The following is a 24,391-nucleotide window of genomic DNA, read 5'->3' on the forward strand; positions in this document are numbered from 1 at the left end:
ACCACGTCCTTTAATTCGTCGTTAAGACCCTGGTAAAACAAGGATGTCCGCTTATCGGCCGGCCAATGTGTCTCTGCAATCAGACGATTAAAAGACGCTATATATGTCAAAAGATCCTGTCGACCCTGTCGTAGTTTCAGTAATTCGGAATCACTAGCTTGCATGAAAGCATGTTTGGCAAACAATCCCCTCATCAGTTCTTTGAATGCATTGTAATCTCTCAGTACCTGATCATTCCCTTCCACTAAGGGGATGGCCCACTGGGCAGCCGTACCAGCCAGATACGAAAGAGTAAAGGCTACCTTCGCGGCATCATCAGGGAAAGCACCAGGTCGACACATAAAATGTAACTGACACTGGTTCATGAACATCCCATACTTCCCACTGTCCCCATAAAACCTTTCAGGCGGAGCCAGGGGTACAGGAACGGGGGAGTTTACAGTGATAGCTACAGGGGTACTTCCTCCAGGGTTGCTCTGTCCCGCCCCCCCATACTGGAAAGTAGCCGGATGTATTACAGGATTTTGGGCTCTAGGTTGGGACTGTGCCTGTGCTCTTACTGCAACCAGCTCCTGTCTCAATCCTACATTCTCCTGTCTCAACTCCTGTACTTGGGCCTGTAAAGCAGCAAGGGCACCCATTATGTCAATCATGGAGGGGGCTTCCGCCCCAGCCATGGCCCCTCCGCTTTCTTCCATCCAAGTTCAGGCAGTGTAGTTTAACGTGGGCTTGATATTCTGTTGGACTCCTGCCCAACCCACACACTGCAGGAACGAGGATATGTCCAATCCACTATTCCGACTCACCAGCCACTCTCTGACAGGAACAGATGAGAAAGCTGCTGACTCAGAAAAGGGGGTGGAAAATTATAAGGCAACCACACCTTCCACCAATGTAACTGGATTTCAAAAGGAACACCCGCCTCCTTCTTCTGCTCCTGCAGAAAGAGAAACAACAAATACACCCCACGGTTATGTTTCAGTCCCCAGTCTTACCTCTAAGGCATATCACCATATCCAACAAACAACATCACACACACTCACCATAAGCTTGAGCAGGCTTGGCTTCCAGGAGTGGATAAACGTGTAGTAAGGGTGTTTTAGGCGTGGGCGAGTAATGACTTTACAGGGTAAAAAACACACACCAAAAGCAAGGGTATGTACAAAAAACCCCTGTTCGTGAGGTTCGGGGGAAGGGACACACAACAAATCCCAGGAGGAGAGCCTCTTCCGCGATTGCGCTAGCAAAAAGGAAAGAGGAAACCCAGCCGGGTTCCTCTCGCGGAACGGCCCAAAACGTCACGTCCACCTAAAACGAGGTGGACGGGAGGCGAAAATGCAGCAAGGGATCGCGCTACGGCGCGGAAGTTTACGGATATTCACCGCGTCTCAGTAAAGGAGAGCGGCGTGCACCGGCGATCTGCCAACAGGAGCCCCTGAAGGCAGAAATGGATCCCACTGTGCTAATCAAAAATAATAACAATAACAAGGATGGGACTAAAAACTAACAGGACGCTAACTACTTCTATCTACAGGGGACCCAAACGGGGACAAGGGGAAGTAACAGAACTAAGGGGAAAACTCAAAAGCGAGGCACCAGGACAAGGGAGAAGTATCAGGATACGGGACAAAAAAGGCAAAGATAAAGGGAGTGGGGAATTCTCTTCTTCTTCTTTCCACGAGCCCGTGAAAAGACAGCAACCAACAACAGGAAACTCCGGAGCCAGGATGCAGGAACCCACAGGTTAGCAATATCAAGCATAGACATAAGGGTAGGACTCCATTTTATGCTACTGGTGTGTCATGTGATGTTGTTAGACATGGTCAACGAGAGAGGACTGGGGACCTAATCCTAACACTATGTGCCGTCTGATTTTCAAGATTATGCTTATGCATAGGATTGCTTAGGATGGGGTAAGGAATCAGTTGAAGTTCCCGTAGATCAGAGGGGTCCCTATGTTACAGCACATGTTTTGGGTTCTACTGATCATCTTCTGGTTGATATAGGAGCTACTCGTAGCGCCTTATCTAAATAATTGGTTCCAAGGGCTCCCCTGTCTAGCTCAACCATTACATCGATAGAGTTCAATGGAACACCTTCCCTTAGCCCATTGTCACAACCACTTGCATTCCATGTTGATAAGTCCACTGCTCCATGTCCATTTTTGCTCTCTCCGAACACACCAGACAATATTGTGGGTCTTGTTATGCTCAAGTATTTCAGGGCTACAATAAGATGTTCTCCTGAAGGAGTACATGTTATTTACCCCACAATTGAGATCTTATCTTATTAAAGAGGATACTGCATTAGCTTCACTCGCTAGTACTTTGTGGGCTACTTCAGACACAGATGTAGGACAGATGGTTATCCCACCAGTGCACATTAGTGTCAAGGAGCCCGATTCACAGAATGAACTTAAGACTCAATCCTAAACTTACTACTATTTTGGTATTCACATGATCAACTTACTACTTTTGGTATTCACAGAAGTTAGGAATTTGTCTTAAGTTTGTCTTAAGACAGAAAGTAGTAAGTTCATTCTGTGAATACCAAAATAGTAGTAAGTTTAGGATTGAGTCTTAAGTTCATTCTGTGAATCGGGCCCAAGGAGGGCACTTCATTGCCACGATTGCCCCAATATACAATTTCACAGGAAGGCATAGAAGCACTTATACGCATTGTTCATAATTTGATTAAGGCGGGGGTTGAGGAGGTAGTCCCTTACAATGTTTGCAACAGTCCTATTCTTCCTATTTTGAAAAAAGATACTGACACAAGGATTTACAGATTCATTATTGATCTGTGAGAAGTTAACAAGATTGTAGTGCCGCAATATCCTGTGGTTTCGGACATAACGACACTACTTACTTTGGTTCCTCCGACAGCAACTATATTCTCTGTGATAGACTTGAAGAACGCTTTCTTTTCGATCCCTATTCATCCTGATAGCCGATATTTGTTCGGTTTCACTTTGAATAATCAATCGTATAGATTTTGTAGAGTTTCTCAAGGTTATACTGAGAGTCCTAGTATTTACAGTCAAGCATTGAAGAGACAGCTTGATTCTTTCGTGTTGCCCAAAGCAGTGGCTCTCATAAAACATGTCGATGACACCTTGTTGGCAGGCAATACGCCTGAACTGTGTGAAGAGGTGCACTTTGTCTCTGCTTTCTTCTCTTGCTACACACCATCATAAAGTGTCAAGGAAGAAATTGCAATATTGTAGACCGAAGGTAACCTACTTAGGTCACCTTCTGTGTAAGGAGGGCCGTGTACTGACACCATATCACATTCAAGCAATTTTAGACACACTAGTACTTTCTACTCAAAAAGATGTTTGCGCCTTTATTGGTTTTACTTCGTTTTGTAGGAAATGGATATTAGGATTTTCACACATTGTTAAACCTTTGCTAGCGCTTTTGACGAAAGACACTCAGTGCCCCTTAAATGGAGAGATGAATGTGAGAATGCTTTCCGACAGTTACGACAAGCTCTTTGTTCAGCACCAGTGTTAGGTACTCCAGATTATACGAAGCCTTTTACACTCTATGTACATGAGAAAGATGGATGTGCAGTGTCAGTTTTAGTGCAGACACATAGTGATAAGCAGCGTCCCTGTGCATATTTTTCATCAGTACTTAATCCTGTTGCTCGTGGGTTGCCTGGATGCTTCCGTTCAGTTGCAGCAACAGCTGTGTCCATACGTCAGAGTGAAGGGATAGTTTTGTCACATAAACTGTTGGTGCTAGTGCCCCATGCAGTCGATGCACTTTTGAATCAGACTAAGACACAACACTTAACTAGTGCTCGCCTGACAGGATATGAATTGACACGTTTAGCACCTCATATTACCTTGAAGAGGTGCGCAAAACTGAACCCAGCCACTTTGTTGCCATATCCTGCGACTCAGTTTCAGTCAAAGGAGCCTCACGACTGTATATTTCTTAATGAGGAACAGACAAAGGGTTGCATCGACTTGCAAGATATTGGGGTCACAACCGGCGTCTGGGGCGTCTCCACTGGCATCGGCGCCGGGGAAGGTACTGTGAGGCGACCAGCACCAATCCGGATCCAGGCCTGGATCCTTCGGGACCCTGCAGCGCAAGGGCCGGAGCCGCCGGCATCGAAGGCCTACAGCCCCTAGCCGAGTATGTGGGGCCCGAAGGCACGCCTGCGGAGTTGGGTTGCCCAAAGTTCCTGTGCAGTACTTTGTTAAATTGACGAAGCTGGGCGAGGGACGCTCTAGGAAATGTGCTCCGAGGAAGGAGCCGGAGAGTGACGACGCTCCGGTACCCACGTCGCGTTGGCCGACGGACAGAGAGAAGGCGAAAAGCGAAGATGCTTCTTTGCCTTCTTTTTGTGCATCAACTTACTTGAGGAGTGCGAAGACTTCGAAGAGGAATCGTGATGACTTTCCTCTCGATGAGGACTTCAAGCTGCACGGTGCAGACTGCCAGGCCTTCAAATGCTTTCTGGACCGCTCCAGCAAAGACTTCAGGTTCATGGCTGGGCAGTCAGAGCACTACTTCGCATCGTGGTCATGCTCCAGGCACCAAAGGCACACAAGATGCGGAGCGGTGACAACATCAAATTGTGACAGTCATAGGGCTTGAAGCCGGTCCAACGATGGGACATCCCTTGTGCTACCAGAAGTCGAAGACTCAAAAAAGAGGTCCTGCACAGAATATATGTAACAGGGCCACGACTGGTTCAGATGGGAAAGACAGAGAGTGCAGAGTGTAAAAGAGGGTGTGGAGAACCAGGGACGTTACTCCACATACTGTGGGACCGTCAATATATAAAATCATACTGAAGACACATACATGACACCTTCCGGGAGGTATTGGGGGTAAACTTGCAGCCAGAGGCGCGAAGGTGTATCCTCAACGTCTGGGAACCCACAGATTTAAATACCAACACGACGCAATGGGTAACCCTGGCATACATGATTGCGAAAAGAAGCATTGCACAGCAGTGGGGTGCACTCCAGCCACCCCAATTAAGGAAATGGGAGGAAGATCTAGACTGGAGTATGTATAGGGAACAGTCAGTCTATGTGGCCAGAGGATGCCTGGGAAACGGAGTAGGGTGTGGGGAGAGTGGAATCACTATAGAGGCGACATTTGCACCCCACCAAATCGACAGTTCAGTACGGACACTCCAGAATCCCCTTGATTTATTCAGCTCATTTATCCTGATTTATGTTGCAATATCAATGTCAACAATGTAAGATGATGATGTTGCTTGCCTGACTGTAATTGCTGTGATGTATGTCGAAATTGTTTAATAAAAAGAAATAAATAAAAAAAAATGAGGTCGATAAAAGTCGAAAAAGGGTTTAGTCAAAAACTGACTAAGAGGCACGCTCTCTCCGGATCTGGGCTGGCTGGCGCAGAAAAAAGAACGGACGTCAGCGCGCAAGTGCGGCGTCTAAGTAGACACCACAATGTCATCTCACGACTACGAAGCCGGACACGGAGTCGACCGACCCCTCCTACTGAAGCGCAGGGGTACTTCTAAGAAAACATTTCTCTGGATCCAGTCTGAAGCCTGGGGGTAATTCTAAGGTAACAAATCTATAGCTAATAGTCTCTTTCAGATACAATCATCCTGGGACAAGGTTCGGGGTAAAGCCCCTCATCGGCCAGGCTAGCTTGAATCCAGTGGCAAAGTAAGCAAGGGACCCATGTCTGGGCGTGCCCTGCCAACTTAGGGCAAACAAAACAAACACAAGGAGATGATGGACAGAAGGCTGAAACTTTTCGGACACTCACCGCCAGTCACAGATCTGGGTCGAATCCATCATCGTTCTTAAGCTCACTTCTCCACCCCAGTTAGGCCCAGCCATGTAAAAATCAGTCTTGACCCTGTGCCTCATGGGAACAGTCCAGAACGAACTACCAAGTCAGATCTTAACTGGACCAGAAACAAGCATCCTGGGATTCAAGCTAGCCTGGCTGATAAGAGGTATTAATCCAAAACCGGTCCCAGGATGCTGGTTCCCGGTCCTTGAAAGACCTGGCTTGGCAGAACGGTCTGGACTGTTCCCATGAGGCACAGGGTCAAGACTGATTTGCACGTGGCCTGGTCTGAACTGGGGTTGGCGAAGTGAGCTAAACAACGATGATGGACTCAACCCAGATCTGTGACTGGGGGTGAGTGTCTGAAAAGTTTCAGTGCTCCGTCCATCATTTCCTTGTGTTTGCTGGTAAAACTTATTTCAAAAAGCAACCACTTCTGCTCTAAAGTACGTGCAACTAAAAAAAAAAAAAGCAACAGAAATGAAATCACAATGTAAAGCTTTACACAAAGTAATGAAAGAAGGGCAAGATCAACCACCTGCAAAGAAAAGAAAAACAAAAATGTTTGAAGTAAATTTGTACAAACCGAGTTTAAATATAGCTGCATAGAAGTCTATTGCAATCCGGAAAAAACCAGAATAAGATCAGGTGACAAGGGGAAGATGAATTTCAAATACAAAGTCTGCCTTATGGTAACCCAACGTGATTAGGAAAAAGTCAGAGTAAAAGTGCATAAGGAAAGTCCGAATTCATACCAAAATCACCCGCAGCAAAAAAAGGGAAATAAATACTGAAACCTATGCACTATGCAACATTGGTAGTGCCAAAGAATGGAAAGAAATTGTGAACAGTTTGCAAAAAATCCACAAAAGAGGGTGAAAACATATCAACTGAGAGAAAAAAAATTAAACATCGTCAATTCACGTTCTTAGAAAATGTTTTTAAAAACACCAAAAAAAGGAATACAGTGTAAACAGGAATACAGTGGACGCATAAGAACTCAAGATGTAACATGCATTGGCATAGCCAATAGGTCTCACTTTTGACACCTTGTAAGTGTTTAGCCATGCAACAGTTGTTGTTGTTGCACCAAGGATATTGTGCAGCATAACTAAATACTTATAAGGTCCCAAAAGCGTGACCTATTAGCTATGCCAATGCTTGTTATTATAGTAATTTAGCAATTCAACTGGCCTCAATTAAACAAGCAGTAGAATATCTCCAGAAATCCACTGCCAGCGAAATGTAACTGTCTTATAAATGCAACTGTAAATTCCTTACTAACGTTGTAATACAATGCCATGTTTGTTTATTTTTTCAAAGGCTGATTAAGAGATTTGTTTTAAAAATGAAATACTATGTTCTGGTAGTAAAGAATTGTGAGATTAAATAATCAGGTTATGGATTAAAAAAGCAACTCCACAATGTTTAATAAAGTTTGATAGCCCTCTGCCTAAAACTACACTGCGTGTTGAAGGTCCTGAACCAGAGTGATGGGGGGTTGGTAGTTAGAGGGTCTTTAACAACCGCTATAGCCCGAGGATGAAAGTCTAGTCCATCCACTGAAGGTAAAATGTTATATATTAAAAAGGGAGAAAAAAGAAAGGCAAACCTTGGAATGTCTGAGCAGAAGGTCTATACCAGTCACTATTGGCCCCGAGCAACTCCACTGTCTTCAGCTCTTAGCATTCCAATATTCTGATGTTTATTTTCTAATATGTCACCATCTATCAGAACACGAGCACAACACAGATGGCATTGCCTGCTGTCAGAGACCCCCCTCGCTCTGTCATAATCCTTTAAAAAAAATCTTGTTATCGAAGTGTTCTCAGTAAACAATATAAATTAGCAGGATGAAAGAGAAAAAATACCAAAGCAAGATTTAAATGTAGAAATTGAAAAATCGGACACAAGACGCCTAGTTCTTGAGTCAAACTGTGTTAATGCTATAGTTTTATATAATGGACTAGAAGCATTCAAAACCCTCAACCTGTTTGTCTCAGGTAATACCAGAAAGGACCCAGGAGGGTGTACTGTGGCTGACCTGGGAAGCGAGACCTGTCATCCTTTACCACAGTAAAATAGTCAGTGCACTGCTAGAGTTGTGGATTGTGATCCTCCTTAAGAGATCTCGGAAGAGGTTTCCATGACCCCCTCACACTTCTGGACTTTAATCTGTAATTTAATCCAGTGAACACTAGCTTCTGCCTCAAACGCAGGATGGATTTACATTGCAGGCTTCCTGAGGACATGTTTCTAAAGATACCTGAGCATCATTAATGGACAAGCTATTCGATGGCTCTCACCTTTTAAGCAAGAAAGCGGACTAGGCCCCAGACAGATTCCTTGGATCTGTCTGCCTCCGCCACGCAATTTCATCACAAATCTCGTCCCCTTTTGGCTACAGTACTGTTTTTCAACACTGCCAGCGCCAGACCCTGCTGCAAACCCAGCAGGTCTTCCAGTTCTTTCATGGCCATGGCACACAAAGGCAACGTCCAGGACATTATACCACTGTGTGACCTGCTGCTACAGCCGCAAAACCTCTTTGTGTCCTTCCAGACACTGACTTACCCTATTGTAGGCAGTATCCAACAATTTCTCCAGTGAATTAGATTGTGCCAGTGGCAGACCCCTCTCTCTATTCCACCCAGACTTAACAGTGGCGACGGATGTATCACTTCTGGAATGGGAAGGCCATATGGGAGACATAGATTAGGGAACCCTCGTCACCGGCAGAGACCCAACTCCACATCAAGCTGTTGGAGTTGCCAGCATTTCACTTAGCGGTGAAGGTCTTCTGGCCCACCATCACAGGAGGGCTGGTGCAGCTTCTCACAGACAAGATAGTCAATGACGGTCACACAAATCAGAGAGTGTCACACAAACGTGTTTGACAGCGAGCCGAGGATTCACTGGCTGCAGTTGTTTGGTCCGACGAATGTGGCGCTGGAACTGCTTAGTTGAATTTGACTTCCTCCCAGGTACGCTGCCCCGAGATACAGAAGAATCCTTACTGGGTTGTATTGAATATAGTTGAGATGACTCCCAACATGGTTTTAGAAGCTCTCACAGTACTGAGACTGCACTTACTATGGTGCTGGATAATATTTGAGTCCAGGTAGATGCAGGTCATACCACCCTCCGGATCTTACTCGACCTCACCGCCGCCTTCGATACCCTGTCTCCTCACAGACTGGTGGAACGCCTTGAGGAGATAGGGCTCGGGGACCGGGCATTGGATCTCCTTGCTTCATTTCTCAGTGAACGGTCCCAATTAGTCAATATGGGGAGTTTCTACTCAGAGCCCTCCCCCCTTGCCTGCGGTGTGCCCCAGGGCTCTTCTTTGAGCCCTACTCTTTTTAATATCTATGTGGCAAGAGTGGTGAAAGCAATTGGGCTTGAGGTGTTGGCCTGCGCGGACGACACCCCGATTATGGTCTCCATTACGCAGAAGGTCAGAAACGCTGCCCAAAACTTCAAAGATTGCATGGTGGCAGTTTCATCTTGGATGGTTCAGAACTACCTTAAACTAAATGGTGAAAAGACGGAGGTCCTGGTCTTTGGGGAAGGCCTGGACATTTGGTCTGGCGAGTGGTGGTCGGATTCCCTTGGTACCGGTCCCACTCCTGCCTCTCATGGGAAAAATCTTGGAGTCATTATCGATGACTCGCTCTCTATGACTCTGCAGGTCTCAAGGACTGTGTCCGCCGGTTTCGGGCTCATACGTATTATTAGAAAAATAGCCCGGTGTCTGTCTCATGAAGCCCGACAAAAGATGGTTGTGGCCATATTCCTAGCCAGACTAGACAATTGTAATGCCCTCTATTTGGGCATAAACAAAGGTCAGCTTCACCGCCTGCAGCTGGTCCAAAACGCAGCTGTAAGGTTGGTTCGGAATCACCTGAAGTATCACTCGGCTTCATCTTCCCTTAGTTTGCTGCACTGGCAGCAGGTGGACTGCAGAGTTCTATTCAAGACCCTCTGCCTCACCCATAACGCTTTTCATGGCCGGGCCCAGCTGGCCTAAATCGCATCATTAAAAGATATCTGCCTTCAAGGAACCTCAGGTCAGCGAATCGCAAAATTCTCGTGGTCCTGAGGTTTAAAAGACTGAGGTGGGGCGGAGAGCTATCTCGCTGACTGCTGCAAGGGCGTGGAACTCTCTCCCGGTCTCCCTTTCGGGGCAACAAGAACCCTGAAGACCTGGTTGTTTTCTTAAGAGCAGGGCCTAAGCATGACTTCCGAAGTTGTCTGTGGGCGATCTGTATACAAGCGCCTTGATGCCCTTGGGCTTAGTTTGCGCTGTACAAATTGCTTATTCATTCATTCAGAGGCCTATTGGAGAGGCGGCGATCTACCGTCCTAATGAGACCACGGTAATTAACTGGAACGGTCGAAACATTGACTATACAGGGACTATTTCATATAAATTATGTCTTCTAAGAATTGCCTTTGCTTAAGTTGTATTGTACGAAAGTATTTACAGCCCTGTTTTTGTGTACAAAATGTGGATCGGACGGTTTTATCATCATATCACTTTCACCTGAGCACTGCGAAGTCATCACTCAACGATTTATATATACACTTGCTGCTGAGAACACAATGAACATTTTTGGAAATGAAAAGGCCTCATCTGAATTCCAATTATTATAAAAACGGTGAATTAATATCTGTCCAGGGCCTGCATATGTGATACAGACCAGTGAGATAATGAACTCATAGACCTCTGTAGTTGTTCACAGTGCGCATGGGAAGTGCTTCTATGCGTCTACGCTTGTCACTTCTGGAGCAGGATGATGTGACACTGAGCTGCATGATGTCTCCTACTGCAAGCAGCAGGACTGCTTTAAAGTTTGAGGATCCAGTCTGGCGTGTGGGGAATATTCACACGGTAAGGAATCTGCAGGTAAAGGAGTATCCACCAGAAAGAGCGTTTTCGAAGGCAAGTAACTGGCTTGTTATGTTTTCCTGCTGTTGTATATTATCTCTTTCTGGGTAGTAAACTCTGCTCGTGGAGTTTTCTGTACTGCGCAGAGCTCGCATAGTTCCTAAAAACTCCGCTCCATGGAGCGTAGCAAGGTTTTTGTCTACGCTCGCGCTCTTCAACGTCATGTGCCGGAGCGGGGAAAATCCACCTCCTGATGAGATTTTTCATTGCTCGCGCTCGCCAAGGTCTAGTTGGTGAGCAAAATCAACCTCCTGGCGCGATTTCTCAAAGCGGGTCATCGGATTTCTCTTTTTTTTTTTAACATTTTATTTTTCAGAACCAGATAAAACAGGTACATACAAAAGAAAAAGTATTCAAAATACAATAATATTATACAATAAACAATGGCTTTCATGTTTGATTTGTTTTCATTCTCATATTGAGAGAGAAAGTGAAATAAAAATGAAGAAAACAATAAAAAAAAAATAATAATAATAATAATAATAAAAAAGGCAGATATTAGGGTAAGTCATTATCATACAATCATACTGTGCTAAGCCTCCTTTTCCAATTAGTGATGGGTTGCCAGATCGCCATACCACGCATAGCGGATCTTGGCCCTCTAGTGGCATAGATAGCACTTTCCTGATTGAAGACCCCGAGAAGGCGTGCTAACCACATTTGAAAACTCGGTGGATCTGAGTCTTTCCACCGTGCTGCTAGTATTACCCTGAGGACTGCCGAGCTTATAAAAAGCATGTCCTCTTCTTCCCTGCTCAGGTTTAGTGTATTATCAGTACCTAGCAGATATAGAGTAGGGGAGTCGAGTATTTTATGGCCAAACACTTCCTCCCAGAATTCACAGATCATTTTTTTAATAAGTGTTAGTTGGTCGCATTCGCAGAACATATGAATAAGCGTTGCAGGGCCTTTAAGACATCTGGGGCAGTGATCGTTCTCTCTTTTACCCCAGGCATATAATTTGGCCGGAGTATAGTATAGATTATAGATAGTCTTATAGGTCTGGGCAATTAAACTGGCTGACATAAGTAGTCGTGATGATAGGCAGAGACTCATATCAATATCTACATTCGGATTATCAAGTCTGTCTGCCCACGCAATTTCTGTATGTTCTAGATCATCTTGTATCTTATCCAGTAGCTGACCATAGATTGTACCTATTCTTGCTGTTCTTTTAGCGATAGTATCGATAATTTCAATTTTCTCCGAGTTAATATTAGGGTTCTTATGTTTGAGCATAGTATGAATCTGCAAATATTTAAAATAGTGCCCATTTGGAAGATTACATTTTTGTTGTAAATCAGTAAAAGTATAAGCCTCATTCGCACCAAAAAGGTCACCAACTGAGGTAATTCCTACAGAGTGCCATTTCTTTGCGATAGCATCGCTCCCTAGTTCGGGAAGAAGATTAGAATGCCATAGGGGAGAATACCTGTTAAGCTTTGGGATGTGCATATATTTCGTAATCCTTAACCAGATTGTCCAGGCATTCGTGATAACTTTGAATTTATTTTTCTTGTAGTAGCTTCTCTCTACTTGTCTTAGAAAAAGACCTTTAGCTTTTTCCCCTAGGGATAGCTCGTATATAGATGGGATAGGAACATCCTCCATAGTATCTGAGCTAGGATTCTCATAAAGTAGAGGAGCCATCTGTTGGAGAAATGAAGCCCAGAGATATAGCAGAATGTTTGGAACAGCTAGTCCACCTTTGTTCTGTGGTAGTGACAAAAGCTTCAAGGATCTTCTGGTTTTGCCCTGTTGCCACATAAATTTGGACATAATAGAGTCTAGAATTTTGAGGACCTTTTCTTCTGGTATCAATGGAATAGCCCGGAAAAGATAAAGCACCCTTGGCAAGATATTCATTTTTAAAAAGTTTCCTCTACCAATTATTGACAACTGTAGACTATTAACCCGATCTAGATCTTTCTTTACAGTGTTTAGTAATGGCTCATAATTGAGTTGAGAGATTCGTGTAACATCGGGGCTTATGCTAACACCAAGGCATGTAGCAGTGTCAGTTTTCCTGTGATCATTATAAATAATGTTATCGGTACATAGGATGATTGTTTTTTCTTTATTCAGAGAATATCCAGAGTAGCGTCCATAGACTTGCGTTACTGCCTCCAATTCTGATATTGCCACGGAAGGAATAGGCGTCAGTACCGCAATATCATCTGCATAGGCCAATACTTTGGTTTCAAATTTGTTAACAACTATAGGTGTGATTAGTGGGTTCTCTAAAAGTTTCAAAATCAAAGGGTTTATATACAGGGCAAATAATATCGGAGAACATGGACAGCCTTGGCGTGTGCCTCTGGATACTCTAATTATACTTGATTCAGAGCCCATTATTTGTAATTTTGCTATTGGTTTAGAATACATAGCCATTATAGACTTGATTTCTCAATGTGAGTGGTCGCGGCAGGTCACAACCACTCACGTTGAGAAACCTTCCTCGCATTGACAAAGCTGCCGCTCGACTAGAAGCAGCGGCACCCTCTTGTACTGCACATGATGACATTCGCGATTATTTTTACAGGGCGAGACAAACACTAGGAGATCAAAATCACCACGAACAGCATGACTCTTACGCACTCCGCTGCTCGCGGAACTCCGCGTAGACCGCCCGGGTTTTCTTGTCACTCCGCGGAGTTCTTTATTGAGGAACCCCACCTAGCCTTAATCTTATTATGAAAATATAGATATCAGTCATGTGTTAAGAAACAAGGGTGAGTAGAAACCTTTTGGGTGGAGTAAAATTGAAAACATTAATATTGTGATTTTTTTGGCAATTAGTTGATTTTTGCAAGCACTAACACTTCTCTGTGTAAAGTAAAGACCTTGAGAGTTTTGTAACTTTCAGATATTCAAATTGTGGATTCTGTTGCAATTTAAAAAAATTCCAGGCCTGAAATTTCTTTGGAGGTTGCATGCAGGCAGCCTAAGTTATCCTGCAAGATTTTCTTGATGAATCCTATTGCAACTACAATATGTGCTCTCTCATGTAAAGTCAGGTTGTTAGAAGCTTTTCTGCAACTCAAGATACGCCTTACTTTTCACCTGGTGTGGATGCATTTCTCATGTTTAGCGAGATCTCCTTTCTGAGTAAAACGTTTCTGGCTTTCCCCTCCTGTATATGGCTTTAGTCCAGTGTGAATTCTTTCATGTGCAATTACATTGTATTCAAGATTAAACCTTATCTGACATTCAGAACACACAAAAGGCTTTTTTTCTCCCGTGTGAGTTCGCTCATGTCAAGTGAGAATTAATTTGTAACCAAAACTTTGCTTGCATTTCATGCACTCATAACGTTTTTCCCCAGAGTGGGATCTCTCATGAAGCATAACTCTGTCTTTCAGATTCAAGCTTTTATGGCATAAGGATTTTCTCCAGTGTGGAGTTTCTCATGGTGAGATAGCGTTTTTCTCTGCAGCTTTTCTGGCATTCAGAGCACTCACAGAGGTTTTCATCAGTACGGAGTTGCTTTTGGTTAGTGAAGCTGTGCCTATCAAACAGGAATTTCTGGCATTCAGAGCATTGGTGATGTTTTTCCATGTGTGCGTCTGCTCATGTAGAGTGAGATTGCATTTAAAATTGATGCTTTTCTGGCATTCGGAGCACTGGATTATTTTGATGGCGTGTTTTCTTATGGCGCTTGTAACCATCTCTCCCTCTGAATCTTTTCTGACAATTAGAGCACTGATAATTTTTTTTCTCCAGTGTGGATTCTCACATGTTCAGTGAGATGAGATTTATGGCTGAAACATTTTTGGCATTCGGAGCACTGATAAGGTTTTTCCCCAGTGTGGATTCTTATATGCTTAGCGAGAGAACTTCTTTCAATGAAACATTTCTGGCATTCGGAGCACTGATAAGGTTTTTCCCCAGTGTGGATTCTTATATGCTTAGCGAGAGTCCTTCTTTCACTGAAACATTTCTGGCATTCAGAGCACTGATAAGGTTTTTCCCCAGTGTGGATTCTTATATGCTGAGTGAGACTGCTTTTTTCACAGAAACATTTCTGGCATTCAGAGCACTGATAAGGTTTTTCCCCAGTGTGGATTCTTATATGCTGAGTGAGACTTCTTTTTTCACGGAAACATTTCTGGCATTCAGAGCACTGATAAGGTTTTTCCCCAGTGTGGATTCTTATATGCTGAGTGAGACTGCTTTTTTCACGGAAACATTTCTGGCATTCAGAGCACTGATAAGGTTTTTCCCCAGTGTGGAATCTTATATGCTGAGTGAGACTGTTTTTTTCACAGAAACATTTCTGGCATTCAGAGCACTGATAAGGTTTTTCCCCAGTGTGGAATCTTATATGCTGAGTGAGACTGTTTTTTTCACTGAAACATTTCTGGCCTTCAGAGCACTGATAAGGTTTTTCCCCAGTGTGGATTCTTATATGCTGAGTGAAACTGCTTTTTTCACTGAAACATTTCTGGCATTCAGAGCACTGATAAGGTTTTTCCCCAGTGTGGAATCTTATATGCTGAGTGAGACTTTTTTTTTCACTGAAACATTTCTGGCATTCAGAGCACTGATAAGGTTTTTCCCCAGTGTGGATTCTTATATGCTGAGTGAGACTGCTTTTTTCACGGAAACATTTCTGGCATTCAGAGCACTGATAAGGTTTTTCCCCAGTGTGGAATCTTATATGCTGAGTGAGACTGTTTTTTTCACTGAAACATTTCTGGCATTCGGAGCACTGATAAGGTTTTTCCCCAGTGTGGATTCTTATATGCTGAGTGAGATTGATTTTTTCACTAAAACATTTCTGGCATTCAGAGCACGGATAAGGTTTTTCCCCAGTGTGGGTTCTTATATGCTGAGTGAGATTGAATTTTTCACTGAAACATTTTTCGCATTCAATGCACTTATAAGGTTTTTCCCCAGTGTGGGTCCTTATATGTTTAGTGAGGTTGCTTTTGACACAGAAACATTTCTGGCATTCAGAGCACTGGTAAGGTTTTTCCCCAGTGTGGAATCGCATATGTGCAGTTAGAAGTGATTTAACGTTGAAATCTTTTGGGCATTCAGAGCACTGATAAGGTTTTTCCCCAGTCTGGGTTCTTATATGATGAGTGAGACTACTTTTGTCAATGAAACATTTCTGGCAATCCGAGCACTGATAAGGTTTCTCCCCAGTGTGGGTTCTTCTATGCCGAGTGAGACTGTTTTTGTCAATGTAACATTTCCGGCAATCCGTGCACTGATAAGGTTTTTCCCCAGTGTGGGTCCTTGTATGTATAGTGAGTGCTTTTTCGTTACTGAAACATTTCTGGCATTCAGAGCACTGATAAGGTTTTTCCCCAGTATGGGTTCCTATATGATAAGTGAGACTGCTTTTGGAAGTGAAACATTTCTGGCAATCCAAACACTGATAAGGTTTCTCTCCAGTGTGCGTTCTTCTATGCCGAGTGAGACTGTTTTTGTCAATGTAACATTTCCGGCAATCCGTGCACTGATAAGGTTTTTCCCCAGTGTGGGTTCTTGTATGTATAGTAAGTCCTCTTTTGTCACTGAAATATTTCTGGCATTCAGAGCACTGATAAGGTTTTTCCACAGAGTGGGTTAATGCATGTCGATATAGACTCGGTTTGATTCTAAACCTTTTCTGGCATTCAGAGCACTGATAAGGTTTTTCCCCATTGTGGATTCTCATATGCTTAGTGAGATAAGATTTCTGGCGGAAACTTTTTTGGCATACTTTGCACAGAGAGTGGTTTTCCCCAGTGTGGATTCTCATATGCTCAGTGAGATGAGATTTACGGCTGAACCTTTTTTGGCACTCTGAGCACTGAGAAAGGTTTTTTCCAGTGTGCATTCTCTCAAATTCAGTGAGATGAGATTTATGGCTGAATCTTGTTTGGCACAGGTAACTGTTTTCTGCAACTTGGGTTATTTTGCTTTGATTGAGCCGGGTTTGAACACTGAATTTGTTCTCACAGCCCGTCTTTTTATAAGGTGTATTCCTAGAGTTACATTTAGTTTTCTCTTGCTTACATGCAACGGTAAGGGTGAACCCGATTTTAGAGTCAGGCTTGTTTCGATAATGTTCAGTATTTATCTCTAAAAGAAATTGTGTGTAATCTTCTTAACACTTGAATTGAGCAAACTATGTCTGGAAGCAGCCCTGTAACACCTGTCGAAATGTTTCTAGCAGATAATAGTCTTTATGTTATAGCCTCTCCGGCAGCAACTTATTTTGTGACTGAAGTTCCTCTCCAATCTATTTGTATAGGTTCTTAGCAATGCAGTGATAAGGTGTTAGTCTGATATTAAATGATTAAACTGATAAGTACCTTTTTGCACTGACGTAATGGCAGTAACTGAAGGCGTTAGAACGTGCACAGTACTATTGTGGATCATTAGTCGCAGAACATCAGTTCCTTTTACCCTTTCTATGTTTGGTGTAAGGTTAAGATTTGTAGTTCAGAAGACGAGGATTTATTTACATTACCTATAGAGCAACAGTGCTCATTTAATCAGTTTTTACATATCACTCCTGCATAACGGATAAAGTTGAGGCGATTAACATAGAATTACAGAACAGTACACAATAAAAAGGAAACAATCTGAGATGGTCATGAACACAATAAAGTGGTGAATTTTTAAGGTTTTCGCCAGAGTGAGCAGAGTGCGTCGAGGTGTTATATCCCGAGGCAGATAGTCTCAAACTTGCGTAACTAGTTAAAAACGGTTGTTGAACAAAGGTGATTTTCCAATCTTTTGGTTGTTAGCGTGTCAGCTTCGGAGTCTTCTTTCAGCATCTTTTCTTTGATGGTTTGCAGAAGAAACCTTTTGTTATATCTTTCTTTTATGCAGTGTGTGCTTCCTCTCTGGAATTACATGATGCTTTAGATCATGCGAGCTTTAGATGAACGTTATTTCGTCATACTGAGGCAATTCGTCTTTCTGATAATATTTCAGATGAGGATGTTGTGATTGGTCTTTCTGGCATTATTTCTGATGCTGTGTGCACAGATATGACTTTGCTCTGGGTTAATGAAATGCAAAATTAGAGACTTCACTCACAGCATTAGTACTTTCCTCAGGCCCCACTTCTTCGCCACACCTAGATTTTGGAAATTGTTTAAACTTAGAATGCTGGATGTCCTTCAGTTTTTCAAAATAATCCTTCTTATGGCACTAACATTCAGTTGACTAGTGCTAAATCTTGCTTTCTTCGTCCGTAATTTCAATCACCTATAGTATTAAAATTAAATAGTTAATACATGTAAATTCCCCCAAAAATCATTTACAAGCCATATCAATGCAGAATTTTGAAAATGATGAGCTGTTCTTCAGACAGAGCAGAGTGTAGAATGGTAGCCTGAGAGTATTTGGATGTAGGAGTGAGGAATTGTAGAATGTCCAGCATTTTATTAAGCTCACAAAGGATACATGTACCTTATGGACTTGTAACATAGAATCCCAAAGGCAGATATTAAAGTCATATGGACTGGCACCAAACAAATATTTAAAAAAGAATACTATTAATTAATTTGTAAAGTAGATTTCTAAGATGGAAAAATGTACCTTCCACGGACAACATGCGTTTTCCCCTGCCCTGAGTTACCACCTACTTGTATCTGGTATCTTGAATTTTGAGTTTTGGCCTCTGCCGCACGCAAATCTATTGTGTGCTAGGAGGACTATGCCTAGACCTATCCCTCAACTATGGTCCAGAGTATGAATCGAGGGCAATGAAATTAAGGCGTACTTTCATGTGTTCATTTTATTCCACCTGATTATCAGTTGTTAGGTTTTTCTGCACCTGGATTTACCGGGTGCAGAAAAACAGGACACCATTTTTTTCCAGACAGAAAAATTAGACTGAAAAGACACACAGGACTCTGGGTGCAGCAGAAGCAGCCAAGACTCATGCTTTTTTTTTACTAACTGTGAGAAACACAATTCTTCCCTCTGTTATAAAATGGTTTCCTCTTCCCTCCCCTGCTTCACCCATCTCCCCCCAACCAACCACATGCATATAAATACCACCTGCTTAAAACAAGTGGTTAATAAAAGAAGAAAAACACTATGAAATAGTGAATGGCATGTGGTTTGACTGGCAGAAGAATCTGTTCCTTGTGCAACTCCCCAGTCCATGGCGTCAAACTTGTAACTGCACGTTATTGGGATAAATCTACCACAAAACAATTACATGAGATTTTTCTGACACCCCAGTACTGTGCAACTTCTAACAAGGGACTATGAGAGGTCTTGGACGGGTCCTGTGACCTGGAGGGTCACACCAAGTGTGCCCTTATTTAAGGCAGAGGACTGTCATGGGCTTAACAGCTAGAGCGGTGGTGGCAATGCACCCTGTTGTAAGGATAAAATTGCCTGATAAGATCTTTGCATCATGGTCAGTGGAGTGGCTTTCTACTGACACACCCATGTAATGCTCCATTTCTATACCTGTACCCAGACTTTGCGCTAACATCAGGTGCATGTTTAGGGTGTTGGTGAGAGTGCGACAGAGTAAACTGCATCTCCTGCCTGCCAGTTGTGTATACAGTGGGACCATCTATACCTCTTTTATACCCTAGTTCAAAGTCCTCTGTTACCAAGGAATAATGTGCTCTACAAAGTACTCAGGTGCCTGCTGTGACACCAGGGATGGTGTCAGCCTGACAGTTTATCTAAGTTGAAGGGACATCACCTGCAGGCTGAATTACTTAATGGAGACGCTGTGTACCTGTCCTGATGAGCCTAGAAGTCTGCCTAGAAGCCTGCCTGCCTGGTAAGAAAGGGAAGGGAGTTTGACTATCCAGCAGGAGGACAAGGCTGTCCTGGAAGAAGCAAGGTCCGACACATCCCCGTTATCTGTAGGGTGAGCCGGAAAGCCATCCAGCAGGACCAGCTAGTCTGAGGGATGCCAAGACTCTCCCAACAGTTCATGGCAGAAAATAAAAGTATACGACAACGTGATTGTTGAGGCCCAGTAGGACGATTGTGTGCTGCCAACAGGCTGTTCAAGGTTGCACTTGTCAAATTCCTAACACAACAGGGTCTGAATCTACTGACTTCCTGGAGAGCCTGTGTTGAGCTCTAAGCTGCTGAATTTCTGACTACTCTGTGTCAGAGGTCCATGAGGGACTACAACTACTCCAGTGTCGAACACCCTGTCTGAGCGTACGCCTGTGGTCCAGCCGGCCACAGTGTGGGCTCAATTGCTGACAGTTGGGCCTCCAGAGGGGGCTGCACTTACAGACAGGCCAGGTGTGACTGCTACCGTGGGACTGCTGATCTTCAGGCAACTGCAATGAAAAGACAGAGTGGGTGCCCTACTGAATGCAGCCCTACATCCAGGACAAAAGCACTCCACAAAAGCCTGCTGGTGGGTCACTGCTCTCTTGAGTCTTCGGGCGTGCAATTCAAGTGCCGGGAAACAGGAAAGAGACCCAGACAAGACTGACTCATCCTGTGAAAGGGTCAGACACTTACAACAGAGCATACACGCATTGAGGTGACTGAAGTGACAGAACTGACCCTATACTATATTCATGATACTCCTAAATGCTGCAAGAGCGGAAGAGGGTATCAGAACCGGACGCACCTGTCTGCAGCACATGGTAGTCTGGCATGCCTGCACTATCTTTTCACCCGGACTGTCCATAAAGATGATTTTAGAGCCGCTACGCACATAGCAGGGGGAATCTCAGACCATTCGCTGGTGGAGTTGCAACTCGATGCTCTGGTTGTGGACTTCATGCTACCTCCAAGGGTTGATCTGTGTTATTTAAAAGACGTTCAAAGCTCGTATGAGAGATGGAGCAGACTTCTATTTTAAGGAGAACGGGCGGCCTGCTGAATCAGCTTGCGTGCTATAGGATGAATTCAATTTTGGAAAAGGTGATGGACAGAGTTTCTGAATGATGCAGAATACTCCTACCCAGTCAAGAGATCAGGGCTTGATCCATCACCGTTTTTTAGCTCACTGCACCATCCCAGCTCAGAACCTGGCTATATGCAAATTAGTCTGTTCCTGCCCCAGTGCATGATGGGAACAGGGCAAACCAAACTACCAAGCCAATTCTTTACTGGGAAGGAGACAAACTTCCGGGGACCGGTTTCTGGCATTTCAGCCGTCGTCGGCCCGGCTTGCTTGAATCCTGATGGTGCAATGAGCAAGGGACTCACGTCTGAGTATACCCTCCCACACTTAGTGTGGATAAAATCAATTTTGGAAAAGGTGATGGACAGAGTTTCTGAATGATGCAGAATACTCCTACCCAGTCAAGAGATCAGGGCTTGATCCATCACCGTTTTTTAGCTCACTGCACCATCCCAGCTCAGAACCTGGCTATATGCAAATTAGTCTGTTCCTGCCCCAGTGCATGATGGGAACAGGGCAAACCAAACTACCAAGCCAATTCTTTACTGGGAAGGAGACAAACTTCCGGGGACCGGTTTCTGGCATTTCAGCCGTCGTCGGCCTGGTTTGCTTGAATCCTGATGGTGCAATGAGCAAGGGACTCACGTCTGAGTATACCCTCCCACACTTAGTGTGGATAAAATCAATTTTGGAAAAGGTGATGGACAGAGTTTCTGAATGATGCAGAATACTCCTACCCAGTCAAGAGATCAGGGCTTGATCCATCACCGTTTTTTAGCTCACTGCACCATCCCAGCTCAGAACCTGGCTATATGCAAATTAGTCTGTTCCTGCCCCAGTGCATGATGGGAACAGGGCAAACCAAACTACCAAGCCAATTCTTTACTGGGAAGGAGACAAACTTCCGGGGACCGGTTTCTGGCATTTCAGCCGTCGTCGGCCCGGCTTGCTTGAATCCTGATGGTGCAATGAGCAAGGGACTCACGTCTGAGGATACCCTCCCACACTTAGTGTGGATAAAATCAATTTTGGAAAAGGTGATGGACAGAGTTTCTGAATGATGCAGAATACTCCTACCCAGTCAAGAGATCAGGGCTTGATCCATCACCGTTTTTTAGCTCACTGCACCATCCCAGCTCAGAACCTGGCTATATGCAAATTAGTCTGTTCCTGCCCCAGTGCATGATGGGAACAGGGCAAACCAAACTACCAAGCCAATTCTTTACTGGGAAGGAGACAAACTTCCGGGGACCGGTTTCTGGCATTTCAGCCGTCGTCGGCCCGGCTTGCTTGAATCCTGATGGTGCAATGAGCAAGTGACTCACGTCTGAGTATACCCTCCCACACTTAGTGTGGATAAAATCAATTTTGGAAAAGGTGATGGACAGAGTTTCTGAATGATGCAGATTACTCCTACCCAGTCAAGAGATCAGGGCTTGATCCATCATCGTTTTTTAGCTCACTGCACCATCCCAGCTCAGAACCTGGCTATATGCAAATTAGTCTGTTCCTGCCCCAGTGCATGATGGGAACAGGGCAAACCAAACTACCAAGCCAATTCTTTACTGGGAAGGAGACAAACTTCCGGGGACCGGTTTCTGGCATTTCAGACGTCGTCGGCCTGGCTTGCTTGAATCCTGATGGTGCAATGAGCAAGGGACTCACGTCTGAGTATACCCTCCCACACTTAGTGTGGATAAAATCAATTTTGGAAAAGGTGATGGACAGAGTTTCTGAATGATGCAGAATACACCTACCCAGTCAAGAGATCAGGGCTTGATCCATCACCGTTTTTTAGCTCACTGCACCATCCCAGCTCAGAACCTGGCTATATGCAAATTAGTCTGTTCCTGCCCCAGTGCATGATGGGAACAGGGCAAACCAAACTACCAAGCCAATTCTTTACTGGGAAGGAGACAAACTTCAGGGGACCGGTTTCTGGCATTTCAGCCGTCGTCGGCCCGGCTTGCTTGAATCCTGATGGTGCAATGAGCAAGGGACTCACGTCTGAGGATACCCTCCCACACTTAGTGTGGATAAAATCAATTTTGGAAAAGGTGATGGACAGAGTTTCTGAATGATGCAGAATACTCCTACCCAGTCAAGAGATTAGGGCTTGATCCATCACTGTTTTTTAGCTCACTGCACCATCCCAGCTCAGAACCTGGCTATATGCAAATTAGTCTGTTCCTGCCCCAGTGCATGATGGGAACAGGGCAAACCAAACTACCAAGCCAATTCTTTACTGGGAAGGAGACAAACTTCCGGGGATCTCTTGACTGGGTAGGAGTATTCTGCATCATTCAGAAACTCTGTCCATCACCTTTTCCAAAATTGATTTTATCCACACTAAGAGTGGGAGGGTATACTCAGACGTGAGTCCCTAGCTCATTGCACCTTCAGGATTCAAGTAAGCCGGGCCGATGACGGCTGAAATGCCAGAAACCGGTCCCCGGTAGCTTGTCTCCTTTCTGGTGAAGAATTGGCTTGGTAGTTTGGTCTGCCCTGTTCCCATCATGCACTGGGACAGGAACGGACTTATTTGCATGTAGCCAGGTTCTGAGCTGGGATGGTGCAGTGAGCTAAAAAACGGTGATGGATCAAGCCCTGATCTCTTGACTGGGTAGGAGTATTCTGCATCATTCAGAAACTCTGTCCATCACCTTTTCCAAAATTGATTTTATCCACACTAAGTGTGGGAGGGTATACTCAGACGTGAGTCCCTAGCTCATTACACCATCAGGATTCAAGCAAGCCGGGCCGATGACGGCTGAAACGCCAGAAACCGGTCCCCGGTAGCTTGTCTCCTTTCTGGTGAAGAATTGGCTTGGTAGTTTGGTCTGCCCTGTTCCCATCATGCACTGGGACAGGAACGGACTTATTTGCATGTAGCCAGGTTCTGAGCTGGGATGGTGCAGTGAGCTAAAAAACGGTGATGGATCAAGCCCTGATCTCTTGACTGGGTAGGAGTATTCTGCATCATTCAGAAACTCTGTCCATCACCTTTTCCAAAATTAAAATAGGATGAATTCAAGCCAGTGATCCTTGAGGACACTGACAACAAGGGGAAGAAAATACTGGGAGAGACTTCCTGAAAGACCTGACCCTGCCAATGCTAATGAATGAGGACCGAGAAGCACTAGAGCAAGACCTGACAGTAGACTAAATAAATAAGACAATAAGAACCTTGCAAACAGGACAAGCGATGGGACCTAATGAGCTCCCCATAGAATTATATAAAAGCATGATGGATAAAATCAGAGAGTGCCTCCAGAGTAGGTTTCAGACTGCCTGAAAATAAGGGTGTCTCCCAGAGTACGAAAAAACGTCTGAGGTAGTGGTCATCCCAAAAAAAGGACGAACCAGCAACTGAGTGTGGGTCTTATAGACCTCACTCCCTGCTTAATTTTGACACTAAGGTCCTTGAGTAGGCCCTGGCGATCTGCCTGCGGACAGTAATTACAACAGTGGTTCATCCTGATCAATCGGGCTTTAAGCCACACCAGGGAATGCGCTTATATCTCCAACAACTTAATGGAGTACTACACGCAACAGGGGATTCCTTTGCTGAACCAGTGGCGCTGCCGTCATGCTCTTGTATGTGGACCCTCTAGCACGCATGCACGTCAATAATACAGTCTCCCGAGTCTTTGCCGTTCGACAGGGATGTTCCTTGTCTCCTATGCTCTTCACACGTGCGTAGGTTCGCCAGGGCCTCTCATATGGGGTATTCCAGTTGATCAGGAGTAGGATGAGAGAATCCGTTTTGCTGCAGGACACGTAATCAGC

The 24,391-nt window shown here is 44.3% G+C and overlaps 1 protein-coding gene across 1 annotated transcript; it reads right to left on the bottom strand.

Moving 5' to 3' along the window:
• Positions 1-14,446: 14,446 nt before the first annotated feature.
• Positions 14,447-16,582, bottom strand: LOC147737203 (uncharacterized). The gene has a single exon (XM_086923159.1). It carries the CDS (start codon positions 16,580-16,582, stop codon positions 14,447-14,449), a length of 2,136 nt encoding a protein of 711 aa, XP_086779285.1.
• Positions 16,583-24,391: the final 7,809 nt, after the last annotated feature.

This window comes from Lissotriton vulgaris, chromosome 1_1 (genome assembly GCF_964263255.1).
Source record: "Lissotriton vulgaris chromosome 1_1, aLisVul1.2, whole genome shotgun sequence".
In the NCBI taxonomy this organism is placed as follows: domain Eukaryota; kingdom Metazoa; phylum Chordata; class Amphibia; order Caudata; family Salamandridae; genus Lissotriton; species Lissotriton vulgaris.

Bases quoted from the DNA above. Each gene is read 5' to 3' on its own strand.
- LOC147737203 (XM_086923159.1), bottom strand. From the start codon at position 16,582: ATGCACACTGGAAAAAACCTTTCTCAGTGCTCAGAGTGCCAAAAAAGG.